The sequence below is a fragment of the Lycorma delicatula genome, chromosome 6 (assembly GCF_047948215.1).
Source record: "Lycorma delicatula isolate Av1 chromosome 6, ASM4794821v1, whole genome shotgun sequence".
Classification (NCBI taxonomy): Eukaryota; Metazoa; Arthropoda; class Insecta; order Hemiptera; family Fulgoridae; genus Lycorma; species Lycorma delicatula.
The window spans coordinates 93,199,301-93,225,593 of NC_134460.1; the positions used below are offsets into that span (position 1 = coordinate 93,199,301).

At 32.2% G+C, this 26,293-nt stretch overlaps 1 protein-coding gene across 6 annotated transcripts in view; it reads left to right on the forward strand.

Moving 5' to 3' along the window:
- Window positions 1–7,842: 7,842 nt before the first annotated feature.
- Window positions 7,843–26,293, forward strand: part of LOC142326028 (putative ATP-dependent RNA helicase DDX60) — an 83,412-nt gene continuing 64,961 nt past the window's right edge. For 2 of the 6 annotated variants that reach the window (XM_075368112.1, XM_075368107.1), the window contains exons 1-3: window positions 7,843–7,926; window positions 14,124–14,246; window positions 22,656–22,717. In XM_075368112.1, the coding sequence (XP_075224227.1) occupies window positions 14,138–14,246; window positions 22,656–22,717 (171 nt within the window). In that variant the 5' untranslated portion in view covers window positions 7,843–7,926; window positions 14,124–14,137. Of the gene's footprint in view, window positions 7,927–8,068; window positions 8,177–8,229; window positions 8,258–14,123; window positions 14,247–22,655; window positions 22,718–26,293 lie in introns of those variants that run through there. The other 4 variants (XM_075368108.1, XM_075368109.1, XM_075368111.1 and 1 more) reach the window with 4 other exon arrangements.

A 26,293-nucleotide genomic window follows, 5' to 3' on the forward strand; every position in this document is an offset into this window, starting at 1 on the left:
GAAATTGAGGCTAGAAAAAGCTTTCTTCAAGAATAGTAATGTTCCAAAACCTAAGTATCTGGTCATTACAAAGGAGGATGGAAATTTCTCGAGGGTGAGTCCTTTTCTCATTGCTCGGGAAATAACTAAATGCGCTGGAGGCCCTGTTAAGGAAATTAGAAAAACCTTCACTGGACTTCATGTTGAGACTGTAAATGATGCTCAGTCTCAGAAGATCCTACCACTTAAAAAGATTGGAGAATTGGCTGTACACGTCGATCCCCACGATACGCTCAAATCCTCAAGGGGTGTGGTCGTCTGTCGGGATCTTCTAAATTGCTCGGAGCAAGAAATTGTTGAGGAGTTGTCATCACAAAGAGTAATAGAGTGTCGTCGATTGAACATGAGAAGGAACGGTGAGGTCCTACCCTCAGCCTCTCATGTCCTCTCTTTCAACCGGCCTACTTTGCTGGAGAAGGTAAGCGCGGGGATTCATCGATTGGATGTGCGGGCATTTGTCCCGCTGCCAATGAGATGCTTTAAGTGCCAACGCTTTGGCCACGCCGCTCTCAGATGTGAAAGACCACAAATATGCGTGTGCGGTGATGAGGTGCATGAAGGAGAGCCGTGTAAAGAGCCTCCTACATGTATCAATTGCAAGGGAACGTATTCTTGTAGATACAGGAACTGTCCTGTCTACAAAGACGAAGTGGCTATGCAGGAAGTAAAAACCCTGCAAAAGGTCAGCTACTTCGAAGCAAAGAAGATTGTTAACGCCTGCAAGCTTAGAGCAACAACTTATGCTCAGGCTGCGGCAGCTGTTCCTGCTCCTGCTCCAGTTGCTATAGATGAGACTCAAATCATTAACAAACTTGCCCCTACTTTGGCTGACTTAATTGAAAGGATCGTCGAAAACAAGATGAAGCCTTTCAGCAGTAAAGAAGCTGTTAAGTAAAGATAGTAGGACAGCCTCCTGAAGATAAATCTGTAAAAATGAAAGCTGCTCCTGTAGAGAAGAAAACGGACGCCAAACCAGAATGTCAAGTCCATCTTAGCGAGATCCTTCATGATAAGAAGAAAGTGATTGTTTCAGAGACTGTTATAGAGGCTCCCAAGCCTCTTGTAACTGAGGTGGCCTCAAAACCACAGAGGCCACAAAAAATCACACAGGGGGGCAAGTATCCCCTCTTTCACAGGCGGTGACTGGTGCGATCCCCGTGTCGAGGGTCGGCCAGGTTGCCGCCTCTAAATCGGCGCCGATCCATATCCGTCGTCGTCGGCGGCTTCGGTTGTCTCCGATTCGGAGACCGGAAGCTATACGGGCGACGACGTCCTCTGCGAACACGAAGCTGTTCGCAGTATGGAAAAAAGAGGAAAAAAGGTTGGCCGAAAGGAAAACCAAGGCCATAATTTAATTTAAAATCAGCGAGTCGATTGTACAATGGAACATCAATGGATGTTTTTCAAACATCCATCAGCTCCAACGCTTGGTACATGATGTAGACCTGATTTGCATATGTCTGCAAGAAACACATTTCAGCCGAAATGAAAATTTTAAATTAAGAGGATACGATATATTTCGGCGAGATCAACCGCCAAATGTAAGAGTTAGAGGTGGAGTAGCTATATTAATATCGACCAGAGCTACCGCCGAAGCTGTTGATCTAAATATAAACCTGCAAGCGGTCGCCATTAGAATGAAGCGTACGCTTCAGGTCACTGTTTGCAGCATATACTTGCCGAATTTTGATTGGAAGGAAGATGACAAAGCACGATTAATTTCTGTGCTTCCCCCACCTATTTTACTGGTGGGTGATTTTAATGCTCATAATTCTCTTTGGGGATCGGATCGAGTAGATCCCCGCAGAAGAGAATTGGAAAGGTTCCTGATGAATTCTGAACTTATTCTCTTAAATGATGGGTCAGGAACCTTTTTCAATGCTAGAGATGGATCAACGTGTCCTGTATAGATCTTGTACTCATAAGCGGATCGATAGCACCGAGGTACAGCTTCCATGTTTTAGACGATTTGCATGGAAGCGATCATTTCCCGGTTCAAATTGTAACTGATGTTACAAGAAAAACATACCCCATCTCTAAAAGATGGTTGTTTGATAAGGCACATTGGACGAGCTTCACAGCTAGAACGATACTCCCTGAAACAACTGGAGTTATCGGAGACGATGTCGACGCTATAACTAATGCGATACTTGAGTCGGCATCGAGATTCATTCCCAAAACATCTGGGAAACTTACGAAGTGACCCGTTCCATGGTGGAACGATGAAATTAGTGAAGCTGTTAAAAGAAAGAAAAGAGCGTATAACCCCTTTAAGAAACATCCTACCACAGATAATCTTATTGCCTTTGAAAAATACAGGGGATATGTAAAACGTCTCATGATAGATTCAAAGAAACGATCCTGGCAGCAATACGTGTCATTCATTGACATAACTACTACTGCATCAGACGTTTGGAGGAAAGTGAAGGCGATTTGTGGGCGTAAAAACTTTGCTCCCATAACTAGCCTTCAAGATGAAGATGAAATTAAGGACACTCCAACGAAATTGCAGGGTTATTATCCAATCACTTCGAGAAGGCCAGCAAAACGGCTAACTACGAAGAAGATTTTCGAACAAAAAAAGAAGAACTTGAAGGTCTACTAAATTTCAGAACTGAGTATAATTACTCATATAATGTACCATTTAAATTGGAAGAATTCGTGAAAGCGTTGGAGAAAGCAGGCAACACAGCTGCTGGTCCGGATGAAATCCATTATAATATGATCAGGCAGCTGAATACCACTGCAGAACGCAGATTAATAGAACTATATAATCAAATATGGCGGGATGGAATGTATCCGCAGCAGTGGAAAAAAGCACATGTTGTTCCAGTACCGAAGAAAAAAAAATTTAACGGTTCCCAATAGCTATCGTCCTATTTCCTTGATGGCAAAAATACTCGAAAAAATGATTAATAATCAACTCTGGTTTTAGAAAAAGAAAACCTGATATCACCATATCAAACAGGTTTTCGGCAATACCATTCTACCACAGATCAAATGATCAACTTAGAGAATATTATATACAACAGCTTTATCACAAGGAAGCATTGTGTCGTAGTCTTCTTCGCGATTTGTAGAAGGCTTTTGATATGACCTGGCGACATGGAGTAATGCTCCAGATACATGAATGGGGCATTCGTGGCAATCTGCCAGTCTTACTCAGCAACTATATGAATGACCGTACGTGTCAACAATGAATATTCATCTGAAAGAATGTTGGAAAATGGCGTACCACAAGGTTCGCCGCTGAGCGGTACCTTGTTTATGATCGCCATTAATAAATTGATATCAGCCATTCCAGTAGAAATCAGCAAAAGCGTCTATGTTGATGATCTGGCAATAGTGTATGCCAGCAACAAGACTGCTATGGTGAAGTACAAATTGCAACGAGCGATTAACGCTCTAAATGAAGTTGCAAGGAATAATGGTTCCCAATTTTCACCAGAAAAAACGTGCTGTGTACACTTCTGTAGGAAGAGAATTTCTCACCAAAGGCCTACGTTGACAATTGGCAATAATCCAATACAATATAAGGATAATGTGAGATTTTTAGGACTGGTATTGGATAAATCCCTTACGTGGGGATTACATATACAGTACTTGAGTGATAGATGCAAAAAAGCTCCAAACATTATAAAATGTTTATCGAACATTAATTGGGGCTCGGATAAAGAAATATTATTGAGATTGTATAAGGCATTGGTTCAATCGAAACTAGACTACGGATGTATTGTATATTCATCCGCTAGGAAGTCGCATTTAAGAAAGTTAGACGTAATTTATAATAGCGGAATAAGATATGCGACAGGCGCTTTCCGCACAAGTCCGGCGACTAGTCTAATGTCCGAAGCCGGAATACTGACACTACATTATAGAAGAGAGATCCTTTTGCTAAGATATGCAGCAAATATATGGGCTTTTCCTGCCCATATAAATAACAAACCTTTTAACAATCATCCTATGACTACATTATACGAATATCGTACTACCTATTCCAGACCAGCCGGAATTAGGTACCACAAATTAAGAAGAAAACACGAAATTGCTATTCCAGATACATTAGCAGTTTCTATGAGAGAAATACCGCCATGGCTCTTGCCAGCGGTAAATACAAGGTTGGATCTCTCTCAGGAAGAAATAAAAAAGAAGCCAGCAGTGATCATCCAACAGGAATTTTTAGCAACCGTCGGTAACTACGAAGAACATATTAGAATTTATACTGACAGTTCTAAAACCGAACATGGTGTTGGATGCTCCATATATGTAAATGGAGAAGCCCATATTTAGAAACTGCCAGATATGGCCAGTGTTTATACGGCAGAACTTACAGCCATTCAGCAAGCTCTTCGCTACACAGAACACTATTGCGAATAGAGAGTGCTAATATGTTCCGATTCTTTCAGTGCACTTGTTGCAATTCGGAACAAAAACATTAAGGATGTCCTAATTTCAAACATCCTGTCCATTTTATAGGTTTTAAATAAACGAGGACGGCGATGCGTATTTGTATGGACTCCAGGGCATGCTGGTATTACAGGTAATGAAAGCGCAGACGAAGCTGCCAGAAAGGCAACAGTATGCGATGATTTGGATGCATTTCCTGTAAGAGTGGCAGATGTTAAAAACTGATGTTAGAAACAAGTGGAATACTGATTGGAAGAGTTTAAATACAAAATTAAACTCAGTGAAAACTTCTCCATATAAATGGAAAAGTGACGTTAAGTTGACTCACCGTGAACAAGTAGCTGTGACCAGACTTAGAATCGTCACACGCGATTAACAAATTCATATTTGTTAACCGGCGAAGAGAGACCAATGTGCGGTGTTTGTAATAAAACACAATTAAGCATCTAATAGAAGAGTGTACAATATATGAGGACCTCAGAAAGAGGTTCCGGCTAAGAAATGACATTGTTGCTGATCTGGATAATGGAAATGAAGAAAAGATAGTTGCTTATTTACACGCCAGTGGACTTCTTAGAAGTCTGTAAAAGTGGAAAAATCTTTAAAACTGTGTTAAATAATCTCTAAGAGGTAGTTTTTATATGTTTGGGAGTCTCGAAGCGTGGCACGTATAGTGATGGGAGGTAGCCCTCTTGCCTAGGTCACCCTGGCTCGTCTGTATTCTATAAACAATCTATATCCAATACATACATTGGACACTGTGAGTCCAATGATGGCATGGGGGACCCTCAAGGGCGGACTGAGGGCGTGAGGCTATGGGTGGGCGCAATGCCCACCCATAGCATTGCCTGTAGCCAAGTAGATCAAGACCGGGAAGGGTAGTAGCCTCTCCGCCGTTAGGCCATCCAGAACAGGTGGTAAGATTGCCTTTATGACGCTGGGAGAACCCCGATGAGTTACGTCCTACGGGACTGTCTATAGGGGGGAGTCAACTGCCACGGCATCCTGGGCGACTGATACACTGCTTAACGGTGGTTCTGGTCGCCCCAAAGGTGCTAAAATTAATTGATAAACGAGACAGGTAGAAGAAGATAAATGGTATTGTATTAACTTATATTTTTATGTTCTTTGAGAATTTTTATCTCAAATTTTAATATCGGGGCCCTTTACATCCCATAAGTGTTGTTTTGTTATTATGTCTTAATGTTTCTGTGTAGTTTGTGCTTTAGATAAAATGTAAGGGCCCTTTACACCCTTACATATGACGATCCAGATGGTAATACTAATCTCTTTTTAAGAATGTGATGAGCGCTAATGACCTTAGTAGTCGATGCCCATAAAATAAAATAAAAAAATAATAATAATAAATGCCCTGAGGTAGGTAATCCCCACGTCCAGAACACAACATCTATGTTACACGTCCAGGGATGAAACAGCTGTACTTACGTACAATACTTATAGCTGGCTAACGGGGCTCCAAGTAAATTCCTCCTTTTTTGACCTGCTTTCACCTTCAGGTCACAAGACGGATTAGATTTTTTGGCCACCTGCAGGATACAAACAATTAATCGATTAGGAAGTGGACACATATCATATTTAGAGCTGGCGAGGTGTCGGCCAGGGTCAATGTTATTGCAGGTGTAACGGAAACCCTTCCATTGTCCACATGCCCCCTGTGATGGCAAGCATGTAGCAATGGTGCCCATGTATGTCGGTGCATGGGAGCTCTGAAATCTTCGGTGAGTAGGAGCCTGGAGTCAGTGCAGAGATTGTGCATCCGCTCTCTGCCAGGACATATGCCGGTTCCACCAGAGTACCGGATCGGACCTCCAAGGTTAGTAGCCCTGGAGTGGGGGATGTACTCCGGCGGCTAGCCTTGCTACTGAAGGGATAATCTTTCATGAACATACTTGAACAAACAAACATGGCAGAGGATGCACGTAAACACCCTCATTTAGAAACCTCCGATTTGCCACAAGCAATGAGGAAAAAGAGTAAACAGTGTGATAAAATTAAGAAAGATGCTGATAGAATCAGTAAAGACTTACGGAAAAATTTATTTGGCTATAACGTACCTAAGCCAAGATTTTTAATTATTACAAAAGAAAATGGAAACTTCCAAAAAGTTAGTCCGTTCTTAATCGCTAGAGAGATTGCTAATTGTGCTGGTGGTCCTGTTAAAGAAATCCGAAAGACTTTTAATGGATTACACGTCGAAACTATCAACGACAGTCAAAGCCAGAAAGTCCAAGCATTGAAGAAGATCGGTGAATTTGCGGTATCTGTGCAACCACATAGCACCCTTAACACATCAAGAGGAGTTGTTGTTTTCTGCGATCTTCTAAACTATACAGAAGAAGAAATAGTACAGGAAATGTCGAGTCAAGGAGTGATTCAGTGTCGCAGACTGACAATGAGAAGAAATGGTGAGGTTCTTCCTTCGGCCTCGCATGTATTGATATTTAATAGGCCTAACCTTCCTGAAAAGGTACGCGCTGGCATACATCGGCTTGATGTTTGTGCGTTTATTCTGCAGCCTATGCGACGTTTCAAGTGTCAACGGTTCAGACACACTGCAGCTAGATGTAAAGCGCAGGAAATTTGCATATGTGGATTGAAGATACATGAGGGTGATCCATGTAAAGACCCTCCAATCTGTATTAACTGTAAAGGGCACCATAATTGCCGATCAAGGAACTGCCCAGTATATAAAATGGAAACGGCCATTCAGGAAGTTAAAACGCTTGAAAAGGTTAGTTATCCTGAAGCGAAGAAAATTGTTAGTCAAAGAACACCTCGACCCTCAACTACTTATGCTGAAGCAGCTGCTGCCCATCCTTCATCAAAAATTAACATGGAGCAATTGTTTAATACAATGGCTCTGTATTAAATCAAAATTTGCTAATAGAAACCAAAACTAACACAATATATTAATAAAAAATCCTAACACTTCAAACTTGGAGCAAAATAAAAATAACAAAAGCTGCATAGCAAAATAACAAACAAAATACAATTCAATCATACGCATTCCTCCGGGGTTTATAAAACTTCCTCAAATGGCGCCTTTAACTCCACCGGAACTCCCAAGCAGATGATTAAAAAACCTCCCTCTATAAAATCTTCAAACACAATTTCACCTGAAAATGAGTAATTTAGGTTATTTTTTCAATTTTACGGCTTTTGACCGTGCCCATTACCGAACAATAGTGGATATAATATTATTTATACTAATACACTAGAACTGTAACATTACGCCCCATAAATTTATAAATAAATAATTTATTTTTGATCAATTGTTTACAACGCACCACCTAGGAGAATTAAAAATATTTTCACGACACTCCGAATTTTAACTGTTATTATTAAGTTAACGTAAGATTTAGTCACTACTGATCGCGGGAGTTCACATTATTCGCGAGTTCGAGTTCCTCTCACGTTCATTTGCACCTGGTACGTCGCTTGTGACTGTTGGACGCTAAGGTAATGTTTTTATGTTTACGAGGAATGGAATCTGTTAATAATAGTATGATGTGTTTACTTTTCAGTATTTGTATAAATTATTTGAATCTCTGTGTTGTCTTTTGTTATTTTTACTTAGTTGAATTTTGTGCCAGTGTACTTTGATCACATCGTGGCAATAACCTTAACGATAAATGTTATTTTTAACTTACGGCAAATTGTATTACTGCCGTTGATTGTCGTAGTTAATGTTTCTTCATTTGCTGTTATTGTGAGTAGTTTATTATCTAATGTCATTCCTTAAAAATTTGGATGCGTTTTATAGGTTATCTATAAAATTACTTTAAAAAAGGTAATTTAAAAATTCGAGTAGATATTCTAACTTTGCTTCATGTTATGACAAATGTGTAATGAATTGTAGCTATTTAAAATTAATTGGTTTTAGCGTAATAGTTGTAAAAGAACAGTAGTTTATATATATATGAAGTTTACTTTGTCAATATAAGTGCAAAATTATGTAAAGACGAATTTATTTTTAGTATGATTAATTCGTTACAATATAATACTGCTAATTCAAAAACGGTTTTTGTTTTAGGCTACTAACTAGTATTATGAGTATTCCATTAGTCCGTAGATTACCCTGAACTAGACCTTGACATTAGTTTTTTTGTTTGAAGTTTTCTATAGTTAGCCATTGTGGAACTAAAATTGAAAATTACAGTTTGGGTTGTAGGAAGTTTTTTTTTATTATGAATAAACTACGTCCATTAATATATCCCCAAGTTGGTGCTTAATTTAACTAGTAGTCGTATTTAAAATAATAATAATAATAATAATTAAAGTCTTATTTAAGTATAAAGTACTGGGGTATAATTAAGTATAATTACAGAGAGATTTCTGTGCCACATTTGTCAAAACTTTGTGCTTGAGTCTTTCTACAAAAGAACTGAAAAGATCTGAATCCATACTGCAGATGTACATTTTTTTATTAAAACTAAAGTTTAGTGATTTGTATGCAAATATATTGATTCGATACAAGTTTACTAACATATTGCAATAATAATGTATGTTAATTATCTTGTATGTTACTTAGATTTTTGTGTTTCAATAATAATACATTTTTGTACCTCATTCCGTTATTAATTACCACTGAATTCAGATCTTCATTTGTAATTCATTATTTACTCGTATTTACATGGCCATTTATTAATGTCATTTACAAGCATGGTTGTGTGCTATGCGTTACCGTGGTCAAGTTTTGGAAAAAATAAAGAAAATGTTTTGCATTTTAAATGTGCATTTAGATTTGGTAGAGCTATTTCCTTACTTGTTTTGCAAACTTTTGTAATGTTTGTTTTAAAATGGTTAAGAAAATTATTTATTATATAATATAATAGTTTATTTGATTTATGTTGTTTATTTTTTACATAGTGTTAGACTTTATTAGTTTTACAATTGAGTATCAGTTGACTTGCCCTTTCTTATTGCCAATTTTAGATTTTCTTCATTGCTCAAGTGTGATTCTTTTGTATTTTGTTAATTACATTCTAAATAGAATAGACAGAAAAATAATGCCAACTTTTGTTATATTTCATTAAATTTTTAGATAATTATAGAATGCCAGCCCCTGTGGCGTGAGTGGCAGCGTCTCAACCTTTCACCTGGAGGTCCTGGGTTCGAATCCCGGTCAGGCATGGCATTTTTCACATATGTTACAAAGCATTCATCTCATCCTCTGCGGAAAAATATGCTTAACTGCAGACCTGGAGGTTAAAGATAATTATTGAATAGTTCAGCAATGAAAACTTCATTAAATTACATTTATTAAATGTTGGCTATTTTTTTTATAAAGAGTAATAGTATAATTTTTTTTGCTGAAATTTCACTTTGTGAAACATATAATGAAAGAGTCATATCAACAATAGATTATCTCAAAGGTTGCTTGATAAATATATCGTAGAAGAAATGTAGGTTGTCGTTCCATAAACTGTCATGTAATAATGGTTACAACACCGTTTAAAAAAGATATAATTTCTACTGTATCTGAAGAATTTTTAAATGTATTAATTTAATTTTTATTGCCAACCACAGCTAAGAAAAAAATAAATAATGGAAGTGAACACAGATTGGTTATTCAATTATTTATACTTCTCTTTATAATTCATTAATATTTTATTTATTTTAAAATCTAAAAAATTATTTTTATATTAGTTAAATGACCTGATGTATTTTATTAAGACTGTAGAAGTTAGCCCTAAAGTGAGGCTTTGAAATTATAATTTTTCCTAGCCTAGAGTTTAGTCGCTCAAAAATGACCAAGATGCATCAGAATAAAATTCTCATATGGAATTTGTAATTTTTTTTTCAATCAGAGGTTAATAATTATTAATAAATCAATATATTTAAATTAGAAAAAAATAAGTCTGATTTGATCCAATTTGTCTGATTTGTGCCTTGCCCTCATAAGATCCAAATATTTCATTAATTAAAATTTCATTCATTCCAGAGTTTTTATAACTCTGGAACCAATGGAAATAAGTACCACATGATATATCGTTGAAAAGCTCTCAATGAGGGCTTATTACTGCAGTTAAGAAAAACTCCAAAATCCAAATATTTTTGGTTTAGGGGCTTTTTTGGTTCAGTCGATTGCAATTAAAAGGGAAGGTGCACAACTAGATGTTACAACAGTCCTAGATAAAAAATTTCAGCATCCTACAGTTAATCGTTTTTGAGTTATGCAAGATACAAACATACATAAATCTCGCCAAAACTAGTCAAAATGGATTCAGGGATGGTCAAAGTGGATATTTCTGTTGAAATCTGAAAACCAAAATTTTTGCTGATCATAGTACTTACTTTATTTCGTACAAGAAAGTAATAAATACATTCTTCATAAAAAATTTAACATAACTATTTTTTAATATATTTTAACAGTTATAGCAATATAATAAGGGACTGAAATCATGTAATTCCACTTAATTAATGAAATAACTTCCTAGTATATCCAAATATTGGGTAAAAAATCTTTCATTCTATTTTTGAATTATTTGGTAGTATTAAGTGAACAGTATCAGAAAATAATACTGAAAAAATTAGTAACATTGAAAAAGAATGATATGAATACAGAACTTTAATTTATAGAGGGGGGCTGATAGCTAAGAGACCCATTCATTGGTGGTGGCCAAACCCTCTTGGACACCATGATATTTTTTTTTAATCCTTTCGCATCATTATTTTTGTTAATTTTCTTCTGAATGCCACAATACAACTAGAAAGAAGTCTGATATTGCTGTTTCATTTTTTGTTAATGAGGGGATCGAGGAGGTTATAGACCTTTGTGGAGACTAGAGTAGCTAGTGTGTTTTGGATACAGTTTTCTTTTTTTTAATTTTCTTGAGAAGGTAAAGCTGGTGTATTTTATCTGTTTTAATGTAAAGTATTCAAGTTTCTTAATAGAGTGGCTAGCAATATGAGCCTTTTGTGGTTAATTGTGTATTTATTCTCCTTATAGTAGAACACATATTCCAAATTTTGTTAGTAAAGGGAACACCTTTGGAGCAAAAAAAGGTGTGAACATTTTCTCTTTGTATAGAAGTTGCAAGTCATGGTTACAAATAATGTTTGCATCAATTTATTGGTAATCCTATTTTAGCTGCACATTTCTCTAATTCTGCTAGTTTAGTTTTCCTTCTCCTGAGTTGTTTGCAAAGATTACTACTAAATCATCCGCAAAAGCAAGATATTTGGTCAACAGATTTAATTTTAGTACCAAATTTTACAGTATCATAGATATTTAGCTCTTTAAGCTTCTTGATCCATTCTCTTATAACCTTTTCCAAAACACAATTAAACAATATTGGGGAGAGATGATCTCCCTGTCGCACACCTGTTTTAATTTCAAAAAGATCAGAAATTACTCCTAAAAATTTTACTTTAAAAGAGGCTTCTGTTAATTTTTCTTTAATTATGTATACAGCTTTTTGATAAATTTTAAATTCATGAAAAACTTGGAAAAGTGATTCTTCAAGTTTCTTTTTAAGAAATTATTTATTTTTAAATTATTAATTGTATTAATTTTTGTTTTTTCTTTGCAATTACGTGATTAACACAGGACAAGTAAAGTTGACACATTATTATTGGTGTTATTGGACACCAATTTTATTTGATATTAATAGTTACAATTATTACAAATTTATAAATACCCCCGATTTTACAAAGCATAGGTATGTAAACAGTTTCTGTATGAATATAGAAAGAGTTTGCTGATAACAGAATAAACTGTAAAAATTTTTAGAAAAATCTGATTTAAATATTGGGAAAGAATTATTTACAATCTGTAGAAGAATCTCATGGTGCATTTAAATAGAAGATAAAGAAAGATAAGTTCAATTTAGAAAGTAGTGAGAAAAGGATATAATCTATCTCCATTGATTTTCAACTTTAACTAAGATAAAGCAGTATGAGAATTATAGAAAAATTTGGAGTAATTATTCAAGTTGAAAGGCAAAACATTAAGATTTGTAATGACACTGTTCATTTGGTAGAGACCAATATTCAACATTAAAAGATATTGAATAATATAACATTTTTGCGTGGGTTTGAAATGAAATTTTTTATCAGTCTCATCCTGTTTGATAAAATATGTATACAGTTGTAATTCATAAATAAATAAAATTAAAACAAAGGCAATGAAATATATGTTTACAAAAAGGAAGAAAATGAGGATTTAAGAAATTAAGATGAAGCCTAATGTACCAGAAGTTAAAAAAAATTTATTATTAAACAGTCAGTATTAAAGGATAAGCAGAGTAAGAAATACTTAAAAAAGAAAGTGACTCACAGAAATAGGTATTTTAGGAAAACAAGAAAATTGCTAGTATCATACATGGATCCAGGAATTGGAAAGATATTCCAAAATATATTTGTGTGGATTATAGAGTTTTAGAATGGTGAAATATGGACTAAAGGAAAAATAGAAATGATAAGAATAAGAGTTTTTAAAGTGAACTATTACAAGAAAATGTTAAAAATTAGGTAGGTTGATCAAATTTATAATTAAGAGATCTTGAGACAAATAAGAGAGGAAAGGGATTAATGGCAGTACTTTATTCAGAGATGGGGGACAATTTATCAAACTTATTTGATTTTGGTGACATTGGGAAATGTTGTGTTGATCAAACTTGGAATATATGTAAAACTGAATTGAAGATGTAGTAAATATGTTGAAATTAAAAGAACAATGCAGAACAGAAAGGAATTGAGAACAGTATGCCAGTTAAAAAAGGTCCATAAAACTTGATGGGGTTTTGGTAATTTTTATGAATGACATCTAGATTTTGTCATTGTCAGTTGGCTAGGAGTAGTAGTAAATTTTTTTGTTTAGTGTCAGTTGTATGCTATTTAATAATAATAAGTGTTGTGCCCAAAGGCAGGTTTTCACATGGTCACCCTCCATTCTCCTTGATTCTGTGCCATCCGTTTCATTTTATAAATTCTGTGCCTTCCCTTTTTATATTGTCTACCATTTTCATTCGTCTCCGACCTCTTGCTTTCCTCCCTTATTACAAATCCCTTCGATGCTGTCACATTTCGGCCAGTGTCCCAACCAACTGCATTTTCTTCTTTTTATTTTGATGATCGTCCTCTCTTCTCCCACTCTACAAAGCACCTCCTCATTCTGAACTCTCTCCATCCAACTGATCTTTTCCATCCTCCAAATTCACATTTCAAAGGCCTCCAATTTTCTCTTCTCTCCTTTCCTAATAGTCCATGTCTGCCCCTTAAAGGGCCACACTCCATACAAAACATTTCGCAAGTTTGTTCCTTAGTTGCAGATCTTGTTTGCTACATAGCACTCCTCATTTTGCTGAATGCTTCCTTTGCCCTAGCAATTCGTACTTTAACTTACTGATCACACTTCATATCTTCCTTAATGATGCAGGTACTTGAAGGATGCCACTTGCTCAACTTTACTTTCCCCAATCCTAATTGTTGCCTATTTGCTAGTAGATTAAATTATCTGAAAAATTGTACCAGTAATAGGATACAAATTTTTAATTTAAAATCTATTATTCTCTTAATTATGTTTTGCTTTGTAGTAATTTTCTGTTAAAATTAGTTAATCGTGCTTAAGCAAGAGATTCTTGTATTAATATTTAGTTATTTGTTTTGAACTTTTGCAGTTATAACTAATTCTGTATTTTTTTATTATTTAGCAGAACTTATCAAAATGAATAAAGTTGATGGTAGTTCAGACAGTGATCATGATGGATCACTTGGTGCTGATGATGATAATCTTGATTTATTGAGCTCTGATGAAGATGAAGCACTTAAACCTGGTAATATGAAATTTATTGTTAAAAATATGATTTTTATAATTTAATGTATTTTAAAAAACTTTTCATAGCAGGCTATTTAGGGAAAGTGGAGGTTAAAATGGCTTTCTATTGCATTTAATAAATAATTAAAATGTGTCTAGAATTAGCTGTTGGACAGTTAATTTTATTTTGTAAAAATCATTAAAATTGATGCCGATATTTGTCTGTTGATGTATTCATTTACATGTACATATTATAAACATTTTTACACTTATACAATATACACAATTTTCTTGGGTGTTTATTATTTTTTAAGATTTTAAAAATTATTTATTAAGATTAGTACTTTTTTTATTTATTAAATTACAGTAGGACCATAATAATTCATCACCTTTGGGACCGAGGGAGTGGTGAATTAACGAAAATGACAAATTATAGAGTAACAGTCAGTTTGCATAAAAATTAATGCTGTATTGGCCTAACCGATATCACCCTCCTCCCGTAATTAAACGTGTCATAAAAAGACTGCAAACTAATGAAATTTAACTACCTACTGAACATTTAGTATTTTATTATACAGCAACGTCTAATATACTAACATAAGTACATAACCATTTTTTTTTTAAATTACGTATACACTGTACCACTTAAAAAAAAATTCTACACTTACACTATAATACGTAAGTCAAAGACCAACACACGGTAACTACAGAACATTGTAAGCCCTTGTTTTGTTATATAAGCATTTCTATCTATAAAACCTATAACCTAAAAGATACTGTATTTAAATTATGTTTACATATTTACACTTCATTTTACTTTCTAAAGAAATCTGTAATTTTTCTTTGGACTTTAACATTCCTTTTTTTTTGTAATGTGAATTGACGAACTTGTCGCATAACAATTAACTTTGCCATATGTGCTTCTTTTTGATCGAAATACAATTTGATGCATTTAATCAGCATCTCTGCAATTTTTTTGCACCTCATTTCACTCACTAGATTATCATTGAATTCTTCATCTTCGACACCTTCCTTTAAATTTTCTTTATTTATTTTTAATATAATTAACAGTTTCTTCATAATTTAATATTTCATAGCCTATATCTGTGTCGTGTAATTTTACCTATTCTACCTCTTCATTTGTAACATCATTTAAACCAGGAATGCTGTTACAAGTTCTTTCAATTTCAAATTTTTGTTTGCATTTTCTTATTTAGTTTCTGGTTCTGGTAACTAGTCATGTCACAGTTTATTCCAGCACAACTTCAACATCTTTTCCAGAATGTCTCTCCAAGCGTCTGCAATATTATATGTTGCATCCTTTTTGGTGTACTGTCTCCAAAAATCTTCTACCTGTAATTCATTTTTGCAGAAAATAATTTATAGCATTGCTTCATACTTATTATGACCCTTTGGTCCATCGGCTGGAAGAAAACAGCAATTATATTGCCATCCAGTGTTTCCAGTTTGTCGACCGGGTGGCAAAGAGTTTTATTCATCACAAGTAATGCCTTTTCTGGTAAATTATTTTCACTAACATGTTGCTGGACTTCACGCACAAAACAGTTGTAGAACCATTAGCTAAAAATTTCTTGTCATCTAGTCACTCCATTGCAAAAAATATTTCACCAGTAATAAGTCACAATTTATATGTTTAAAAACTCTCTGGTTTTTTGACTTTCCAATAACAGCTAGAGGAAGTCGATGACAACCACTTGCTTTAGAACATACAAGAATAGAGATGCGTTCTTTCCTTACTTTGTATCCAGTCACAGAGCTTTCAGAAGAAGATACTAAGGTTTTTTTAGGAAGCACCTTCTAGGACAATCCCATTTATTCGTAGTTATACACCTGCCCACAATTTTAATTAAGACTTAAGACAAATTCTGTAACTTGTTTTAAATCTATTTAGCCAACCCTGACTGACTTCAAAATCCGAATCGTCACTTAATCATCCATTCATTTGAAGAGCTGCCTCAATAATTAATGAGCCACTTAAAGGTAGACCTTGACTATGACGCTGTGTGAACCAAATGTACAGCGCCTCATCAAGTTCAGTATTTTCTGCTGTTTTTATTCTCTTCCTGTTACATCACCATCAATCACCTCCATTTTAGTCATAAATTATTCTATTTTATCAGCTTTTTTTTTAATATTGTTTACTGATGTACGAGGATTTCAAACTCTTGTGATAGTTTAACGTTCACCCTTTCGCAGGCGTTGAAGAATCTCAAACTTTTTTGTCAATTCTAAACTTTTATAACCTCCACGTTTGCTAGACATATTTGCTCTGTAAGTACTGTATACAGTAATAGGTATGACAATAGGTATAACAGGTGAGTCAGTTCGTACAACTGACTCGCATGATGCAAAGTTCACTACTGCAATGAATTTCAGAAACTGAAAGAGAAATGACATAATACAGTATTTTTGATAAACTACTATACTGCTTAAGAAATATGTAAACACTGATTAGATAATAGTACCCAAATGAAAATGTTTATATGAATGAAAGATAAAGTAATTATTTTATCAGTTCTTTTCTCACGTGATTACTGTAATTTATACTTAACATATAGTAGGCTCATATAAAAAAATTGGTTATTTAATGAATTTCTATGCTGTAAGCCTAAACAGATAGAGTTTTTATTAGTAATTAAAAATCTAATTTACTTTTGTATATCAGTATTGTACCTCTAAAATAAAAATCATAAATTTGCCAGAGGGGTGACAAATTATTGGGGTCCTACTGTTTTAATTTAATTTTATATAATTATTAAATTATAAATTTTATTTATTAAATTAGTGCTGACTGTTTAAATAAACTATTGATCATTTTAGTTGTAAAGGTTTTTGTTGCATTAACTGAATTACATTTATTATTTTATATATATAATGTTTTTTTTTTCTTCTTTTATTGGGGTTAAAGACAAATAATTAAACTGAAAAGTTTCTCTGTAAACCAAGGTAAATTTTATTTATTTACAAATTTTACAATTGCTAATTACAGTAATGATAAAGCTTACCTATAAACCAAAGAAATAACTTTCAAAGTATATTATTCACTATGTTGTTCCCCCTCTTTTACAAATCCTTTATAAAAACTATTTTTTGTTACTCTAATTCAATTAGTCATTATCATGCCACATGTTTATTAATTTCTTATTATTTTTATCTCCTGCACCATCAGGTGTTTACTTACCAACCTATCAAACTTGTGCAGTAAATTCAATAGTATTAAGGAAGTATTAAGGAACTTTCCTTACATCTCCCCTCCCAGGGAAAAACTTTTGCTACAAAATTCTATGAAATCATTTGTAAGTGTTCTCGTTATTCCTGTCATCTGTAGTATTGGGAGCTGAGGTAAGTTTGGTAGTATGAAATGGATATGATTCTGATTTTTTGTAACCAGTGTTAATCTCATATATTGATTTGATATTTTCTTCAAAATTCTGTATGGACCAATCCTCCATTCATTTAGTTTTGTTTGGTTTAGGTGATTTCCATTTTCAACATATACTAGGTTTCTGGCATTGAACTTGTAGTTTCTTCTTTTTTTATCAAATTTATTTTTATTGTATTTATGAAATTTCATGCTATTTTCTAGAGCAATTTTCTTATTGTTTTGTAAATCTTTGTTTCTTTTCTGTTGCTTTAATTTATTTGGCAATATCAAAAGTATCTGCCTTTCAATAAATATTTTTGGACTGAACCCAGTTACTGTGTGTTCAGTTTCATTGTATTTCTCTACACAATCATGTGCTATTCTTGTCCATGCAGATTTTTTCCCTCTTTCATTTATCGCGCATCTAATTTTATTTACCAAGGTCTGATTAAGTCTTTCATTTAGGCCATTGGAAAATGGAGCATCTACTGCTGTAAATATTGTTGTTATTTTCGTTTTATCTAAGAAGCTTTTGAAATCTTTGGAATTTATTCCTGGGTATGGGTCAATCTGTTAAAATTATGCTAACAATATTGTCTTTCAATACATTCTCTGTTATCTTAATAAAATCATTGGAGTTTTGCATTTTAAATGTTAAAATATAAGCAAGTCTTGTGAAATTGTCTACTACAAGATGTAAGTATTTCTTTGTGGATCGTGAACCTTCAAAACCACTGATATTGTCAATGGAAACTATTTCAAAAGGCCTTTCTGCAGGATCTAGGTGCGACATTAGAACAATCTTATCTCGCACTCTTGATTTGTTTTTTTATACAGATCTCACAGTTTCTACAAATTTTCCTTATATTCCTCATTATATTTTTTGCTGTGTAATGTGGTCCTATTTTGCTTTGCATCAGCTTTATTCCTAAGAGGCAGAAATTTTGGTGCATGTTTTCTATGAACCTTTTACAAAAGTCTTCCGATAGTATAATTTTCTCTATACTTTTATAGTACAGATTATCTTTTAAGATCAGTCTATTTTTGTTATCCTGTAAATCTTTGTTCCTTTTTTATCTAGAATATCTTCCAATTTTATTAAATTTATAATTTTCAAATTGTCATCTCCATTTCCATGGACTTCTAATACTGGATTTCTACTTAAGTAGTCTACTTCTAAACTAACTTTACCCAGACAGTATATTAGTTCAGAATCATACTGTCATACTGTGATAAATAATAAGCTAGATCACCTAATTCCTCATCGGTTCTAGCTTTATTATTCAGTTTCTCTTGTCTTATGGTCTGAAAAAACTTTGAATGATCTGCTCATGAGCCAATGTTTTATTGATTCCTTTATTGCTAGACATTCTAAATAAATTGCTCTCTCTTTTTTGAGATTCATTTAATTACTTTGAAAAGTACGCCACTGGTTTTTCGACACCTCCTGTTTTATTACTTTATTGTTATTGTTTCAACACAGCCCCTTACTCTGTAAACTCGCATTTGTGTATATATGGATTGGTAAATCTGGATCAAAAACAGTTAGAACTGGCTGGGTACAAAGAAAAATTTTCATATATTCAAAGGCTTCCTGACATTCTTCTGACCAAATGAATCTTTATCCTTTTCGTATTAAATTATGTATTGGATCTAGTATCATTGAAATGTTAAGTACTTATTGTAAAAATTTATTTTTCCTAGGAATTATGTAACATTTTTGTGTGTTTTTGGCATAGGAAAATTTCTTATTGAGATTAGGTTACCTTTTATTAGAGGAATTGAATTGTGTTTTATTACGTGACCTAAATATTTGACCGAATTCAATGCAAATGTACATTTAGAAAGTTTCAATCTGAAACCTTCCTTCATTATTGCTCCTAGTAATTATGATAAATTGTTCATATGTTCTTCAAAAGATTTTGAGAAAATTAAAATGTCATCTATATAGTTTACCATGAAGTCTGATAATTCATGTTTTCTTATATTACTTGAGATCCTTACAATTTAATTTAAATTGCAATTATTAAAAAAAAATTAGATTTCAAAAATTCATAAAAATATAGGGGTAAGTATATTAATATTATTTATGGTAAAACTATTTACATATATACCTGCATATAAAAAAATAATTCAAACTATGTATGCCATCCCTGCGCCTAGAAAAAAATGTGATGTTGACACCACATGACCTTCTTGTATGTCTTAAATTACATATACACATTTTTGCTGCATTTCATTTAAACTTATTTCATTTGAAAGTGAGATACAATCCTCCAATACTTTAATAAAAATGGACAGTTAGACAATTGCTAAAATATTAGTTTTTTTATTAACATCAAATATTTAAACTATTATTAATTCAACAATCTTACCAGAAATATTAGGTTAGAGTGAAAGTCCCTCGATTACTCTTTAAATTAATTGTTTACCAAATAATCCAATAATAAAAACTGATTATTCTACACTGTAAGGTCAAAATTAATATTTGTAACCAGTATACAGGAGTTCACTAAATGGAATAGTTTAATTATTATTAACTTTTATTTATACGACACACTAGAAATCTAATTCCTGGAAATTTTAAGAAATGTTATAATAACAATTTTTTTACAATCATGGGTTAATAATTATTAAATTAATATATTTAAATTTAAAAAAAAAAAAAGTTAAAAATAACAAAAGGAGATGAAATCTGATTCAAACCGATGTGTCTTCTCTCTAAGATCCAAATATTTCATTAATTAAAATTTTAATTTCAATTGTAATCAAAAAGGGAAATGCACAACTAGATTACAACAGTGTTAAATCCAAAATTTCAACTCCTACAGCTAATCGTTTTTGAGTTATGCGAGATACATACGTCTGTGCAGACATCACGCCGAAACTAGTCAAAATATATTCAGGGATGGTCAAAATGGATACTTTTTTTTAAATATGAAAACTGAAATGTTTTGCGATCACAATACTTCCTTTACTTCATGCAAGGAAATAAAAATTACCAAAAGTGAAATTTCACAGTTTTTCATGTTCAACTTAATTGTAATTTTCTTATAGAAAGAAGAGAGATAAGTAAATAAACCACTGGACCAATTATTTACCTTAAGAAAATATAATTAAATTGTTTTTTTGTTCCATCTTTCCAGGACCAATTGTTTTTTAATTATGATTTTTTCTCTAAACCCCTACAATCACAAAAATACATGTGTGCACCATAACAAAAATGGCCGCTACAGGAAAACTGTTTAAATAAAAGATTTAAAAAAAATAGTTTTAAGGTCCTGAAACATCTAGGAAACAAGTGGGTAAGTTTCACTTTCTTTAATTGGGCAAGCAACTAGCTTATGTTTTTTTGGGACACTTCAAATGGATTGACCCTAATTCTAATACTAATACCATAGTTATGTAATTTATGAAATAGTATTTTACTGTTGACTGTGTCAGTTACGTTTTACTAAATCTGGAAAATTGCAGTTACTTTCATATTATGGTGTGATAAGATTCTTATATTTGCAGGCAGTGATAAACTATCTATGATTATTTTGTTTTTCATAAATTCATACTATGTTTGTTAATATTTTACTTTAAGTTAGAAAAATTTTAGGCCTTGTCTTCTACATTTTTGAAAATTATGTTAATAAAATTTATGTAGTTAGCCCTATGTAGGCCTATCGCTCAATAATCTTTAAAGATAGTTATTATTTTAACAGTTTGCCAGACAGCACTGCTTATACAATGTGTTTGGAAAGTCACTGTGTACTTTGAAAGTACTGATTGATCAGGGAAATTTCTTACAAAAGTTACTCAAAAATAATTACAATTAACAGTAAGCAAAGAAGATAGGTCCATAATAGGACTTTTACTTTTGATCACATCTGTATCTTACATATAAATCATGAAATACCACAGTCATGTATTCTGAGAACTTCCCTGAATTCATTCAGATGAATGAAAGCTTTCTCTGTAAATAAAGATACCGAGCTCATTATTCATAAATTTATAAAGAAAGAAGTAAAGGATAAACCTGTGAAGAATAATAAGTAGGGGGTTTATTTATCCGTACTTGTTATGAAACAAATTGAATCATGTCCTGGCCTGTACATTTATAGAATGTTGTAGTTTATTACTTCGATCTTCTTTGGTATAATGTATTGATAATTAAAATTCTATAATTATCTGTAAATGTCAATAAATTGGTAGAAATTAAGTGAACATATACTTTCCAAATATAGACAAGTTAAAAATATTGTCAGGAGTCTTAAAACATTAAAATTATTTTGAAAAGACATTGTCAAGCCTCCTTTTGTGCGCCATATACAGTATACATTATCTTATAAGAAAGTATATAATGAAAAATCTGTTCATTATAATTTCACTTTAATTATAGCACTGAATTGATAATGGCCAAACACAGTGTATCCTTATATGAGTTATGCTTATGGTGATATCGTGTCTTCATAGAAAGCATAAAATATTATATAAGTATAAGATTTTGTAAATTGAGATTTGACGGGACGGATCTGTTTAAACATTTTGCTGAATAATGCTTCAAATTTTGAAACAGTGTAATTATGGGTTTCATAGTTTATAACCAGTCAAAGAAAGTTCTTTTAAATAAAGTCTCTAAAAATGCTCTACTTTAAAAATAAAAAGTGTCAACAAATATTAAACTAAATTGGCTAATCTTTATATACGTCATGAAAATCAGTTCATTGATATCCTTTAAACACAACTATATATAATCTGGTAATAATTCTGCCCTTAATTAGTACTTAGAGAAAGAAATTATGTTTTTGCTTATGTATTAATGATGAGCATATAATAATGAGTTAAGTTTTTCATTTATGTTCTATAGTTTTATTTGGTAGACAATAAAACTTCTTGTTTCGTTGTGAATTGTATTTTAAAAATATAGTTTGTTTCTTTATTTATTGAAAATTAAAATGTATTTATATTAATTAATATCACACTGGTAATTAATTTATATTTTTTTATTGAATACAGTTTTACTAATATAATTTCATTATTCTTTTTTTTTGTTAGGAATTAATAATGTTTCAACTGCTGAGGAGTATAAAGAAATCTTCATTAATGAAGAAGAAGTGGTAGGTTGTATAAGCTAGTAATCCTATAGTGTCTGTTTGTATTTGTAGCATAACATAACATTATTTTAAGTAACTATTTTATCTGTCTCTTTAACATTTTTCATATATTGAAATTAGTCCTCCAGAAAAAAATTACATTTTGATCAAAACTAGCAAGAAATTGAGTTGATTTTTCTCAGGGTCATCTACATAATGAAATTTGAGGGAAAGTTCTGAAAGTCAAGAAATGAAATGGAATTTATTCCTCTTAGAAAAATTAGCTTTTTTTGCCTAAATTGAAACCATTTTGTTAATAATTGAAGACACGTTTTTTATGATTGGTAAACTATCAAATTGCTTTAGGCAAGAGGTCTTTAAAGTTTTTTCACCATCAGGTAAATATTTTTATCCTGTAATGACTCAAGGGCCATAATCCAGTTAAAGCAATATTTTTTATCAAATATACAAATATTTTTGTTGCTTTTATAGGTTTATACCTCTGACTTGGGCCAAAAGGGCATATCTCAATATTAATTTTGAAGTAGGAAAGATTTTCTAAATTTTTTATACCATTTTTTATTTGATTCTATTTCAGAATTCTATTGTGCAGTGATTTATTAATTAACAGTTTTACTTAAAAAGTTGGATAAAAGAATTACTTGAGAAGAAAAAAGATATGCCATCTGTCCTAGAAAACTTAAACTGTTACTTATTTACTATTAAATTCAGTTCTCTGGCATTTAATTCTGCAGCTTTTTTTTATAAACTTGACTGATAATGAATGAAATTGATGTTTGTTATCCAATGTATGTTGTTTTATGTTTGTTATACAATATTTTACATTTTAATTTTTAAAATTATTTTACAAATACTTAAATACATAAATGTTCAATAGATTTAGATACATTTTTAAAACTACTTTTTTATGTCATTGGCCGCATACAGCCTAGGGTTGAAGACCCATGCGTTTGACCCTTTGTAACTTATTTGAACTTTATTTCATTCACAAAAAGTTGCCGATTAATCTTTTGTAAATTGTTTTAGAAGAAAATATTTTACTATCTAATAAGACATTTAGCAAACACTAGTTTGAAGTGAGAAAGACTTGTCAATTATTATAAATTAAAGCTTTTTGTTGATTTGTTTTCTTTTGAACCGATCTGAATTTTTTTGCCTGTTCAGTTGGTTTTGTGCTATTTCATTTTAATAATTCCCCCCGCCACCGTAACCCGATCCTTAATCAGGATGTATATAATTACTGGTTTGAATTGTTAACAATTCTTTTAAAAATTCATTGTTAGTTTTGTAATAAAATATTAACTTGTTGAGAATTATAAATCTACTTAAATCATCCACCACAAAAGAAATATAATATGTTTATAGTGGACTTTTAATGGTACTTCTAATTTAGGTTCTTATATACTTATTACTTAAATTTTCACAGTAAGTTCCTAATCATGCAATCTGTATCCTGTGACTGGCTTTGTTTAACTATTCTGTCTCATTCAGTTACATTAGAAAAAAAAGAAAATTACCCTGATATCTCTTTTCTCCTTGTGTTGTAGCAAGTGTGTTTACTGACTTCTTGATTAGTTTCCAATCCATTGCATGTTTTTTTTAATTTTTGTCCTTCCAGCTATACACATATCCAAGAATCATCTGGAGTTATATCCTCCGCCTTATCCTTACTTGCAGTTATGCCATCTTCACTAGGCTGTTTATTATTTTTCTCTCCTCCTCTCCCTTCTTATTTGTCTCCTCTCCCTATTGTCCTATGATAATTCGGCCTGTTTATTACAACTTCTTTTGTACAGTTACGTTTCTTTTATGCTCCATTGATCGCAAAAGAGTATCTATATATTGTCTTTGAGTAGTTATATTTTTATAACTAGCTTTATAGACAAAATGAATTTTATTCTGTTAAACTTTGTTTTCTGCTTTGTTGTTGAGAGTTTCAGTTTATTTAGCTAGCTATAAAGATAACAAATTACATACAAAAAATCCTGTTTTCCAGCAAGTGTAGTATGATGTCAATATATTAGAGATGAAATGTAAAATTCATTGTAAATTTGTTTAGTAGCAGAATTCTATTAGTTAAATTTAATTCCCAATGATTGATTTCAGTATGATAATAAAAAAAATTTTCTTTTGGTCCTCAGTAAATGTAAGAATTTTTTTCACAAGAGTATTTGTTTGGACAGTACTGCTAGTACTGTTAGAATACTTGCATATCTTCATAATTTCAATTATGAAAAAGGATTGTGAAGGGAAGAAATATTTCTGTTTAAATTACTGGTAATGCCCCCAACTGTTAGATAATTTATCATCTACAGTTGTTTCATGTTAACATAGATCTAACATTTATTGTCATTTGAATTCATTTTTACTTGCATGCAAGCCATTACTTTTATATTAGTCTTGTGAAACTGGAGGCACTTTAGGAGTTTACTTAGTCTGTAGTGAAATTATAGCTTTTGTGATTTTTACGTAAGAAATGTGTCCTAAAACAAGTTTCTACCTTTATTGTCTTATGTAAAACTTACTGAGTTCTGTAATACATGGATTTTATTAATCAGTCATATAATCTTCCTAAAAGTCATACAATTTTTTAAAGACTAGATATCCAAGTAATTTTCTACTTATAAAAGTACAACAAAGTAATAAAAACCGACTGACTTAAAAGGCCATATTTTCTGATTTAATCTAGTTTGTGTTAGCATATACATTTTCCACAGACAGATGAACAAAAATAAGAATCTGAGTGCAATATAACATTAACTAAGGAAATACTTATGCTTCAATCTAAATTCTTTCTATCTGACTTTGGCAATACCTTAATTTCACAAACAAATAATATTTTGAATAAATGATTACAAATAATTTTTATTTTTTAATAGAACTACCCATATTAGGAATCCACCTAATGATCTTGGCCCTTCTCTCTTGTGTTCATATTTAATGGTGAATGTATTTTGTTATTTCTAAATTTAATGATTAACCATCAAAAGATTTTTGTAATTAAAAGAACTGTTTCATGTTTAAAAAAGAAAATTAATATTTTAGCCTCATAATAAATTTCAATTTATTATGAGTTGATTTCAGTTATGAATGGTAAATGTTACATTTCTTATACAACAGATTAACAGCATTATATAATTAATCCCTTTCAAGTACTCGCCTTTCCATTGTACACATTTTCCAACATTCCTTCACTTTGAGAGCAGCACTGGAACATGCATTTTAAAATAACTTTCAGGATATTCTGCAAATTTTCTTTTATATATCTTAAACCTGTATCCTTTTAACAGCAGTTTTAATTTTGGAGTGAAAAGTAAGCCAGCAGGGCCTTAGCTGGATGAGAGATGGCACTTAGTGAATTTTTTATTAAAAACTTTTGAATTAACAGTGATGTATGGACTCCGCATTGTCTTGGTGAAGGAACCATGAGTTGTCATATCAAAGTTTGAGTCTTCTTCCTTACATTTTCGTGAGGTCTGATGACTTCAAGTTAGCAGGCTTGCCTGAGATGGCATATTATAGGCCTGTAGTGAAAAACACCACCCTGTAGTGAAAAATGTTCTTCATTAAATTATGATG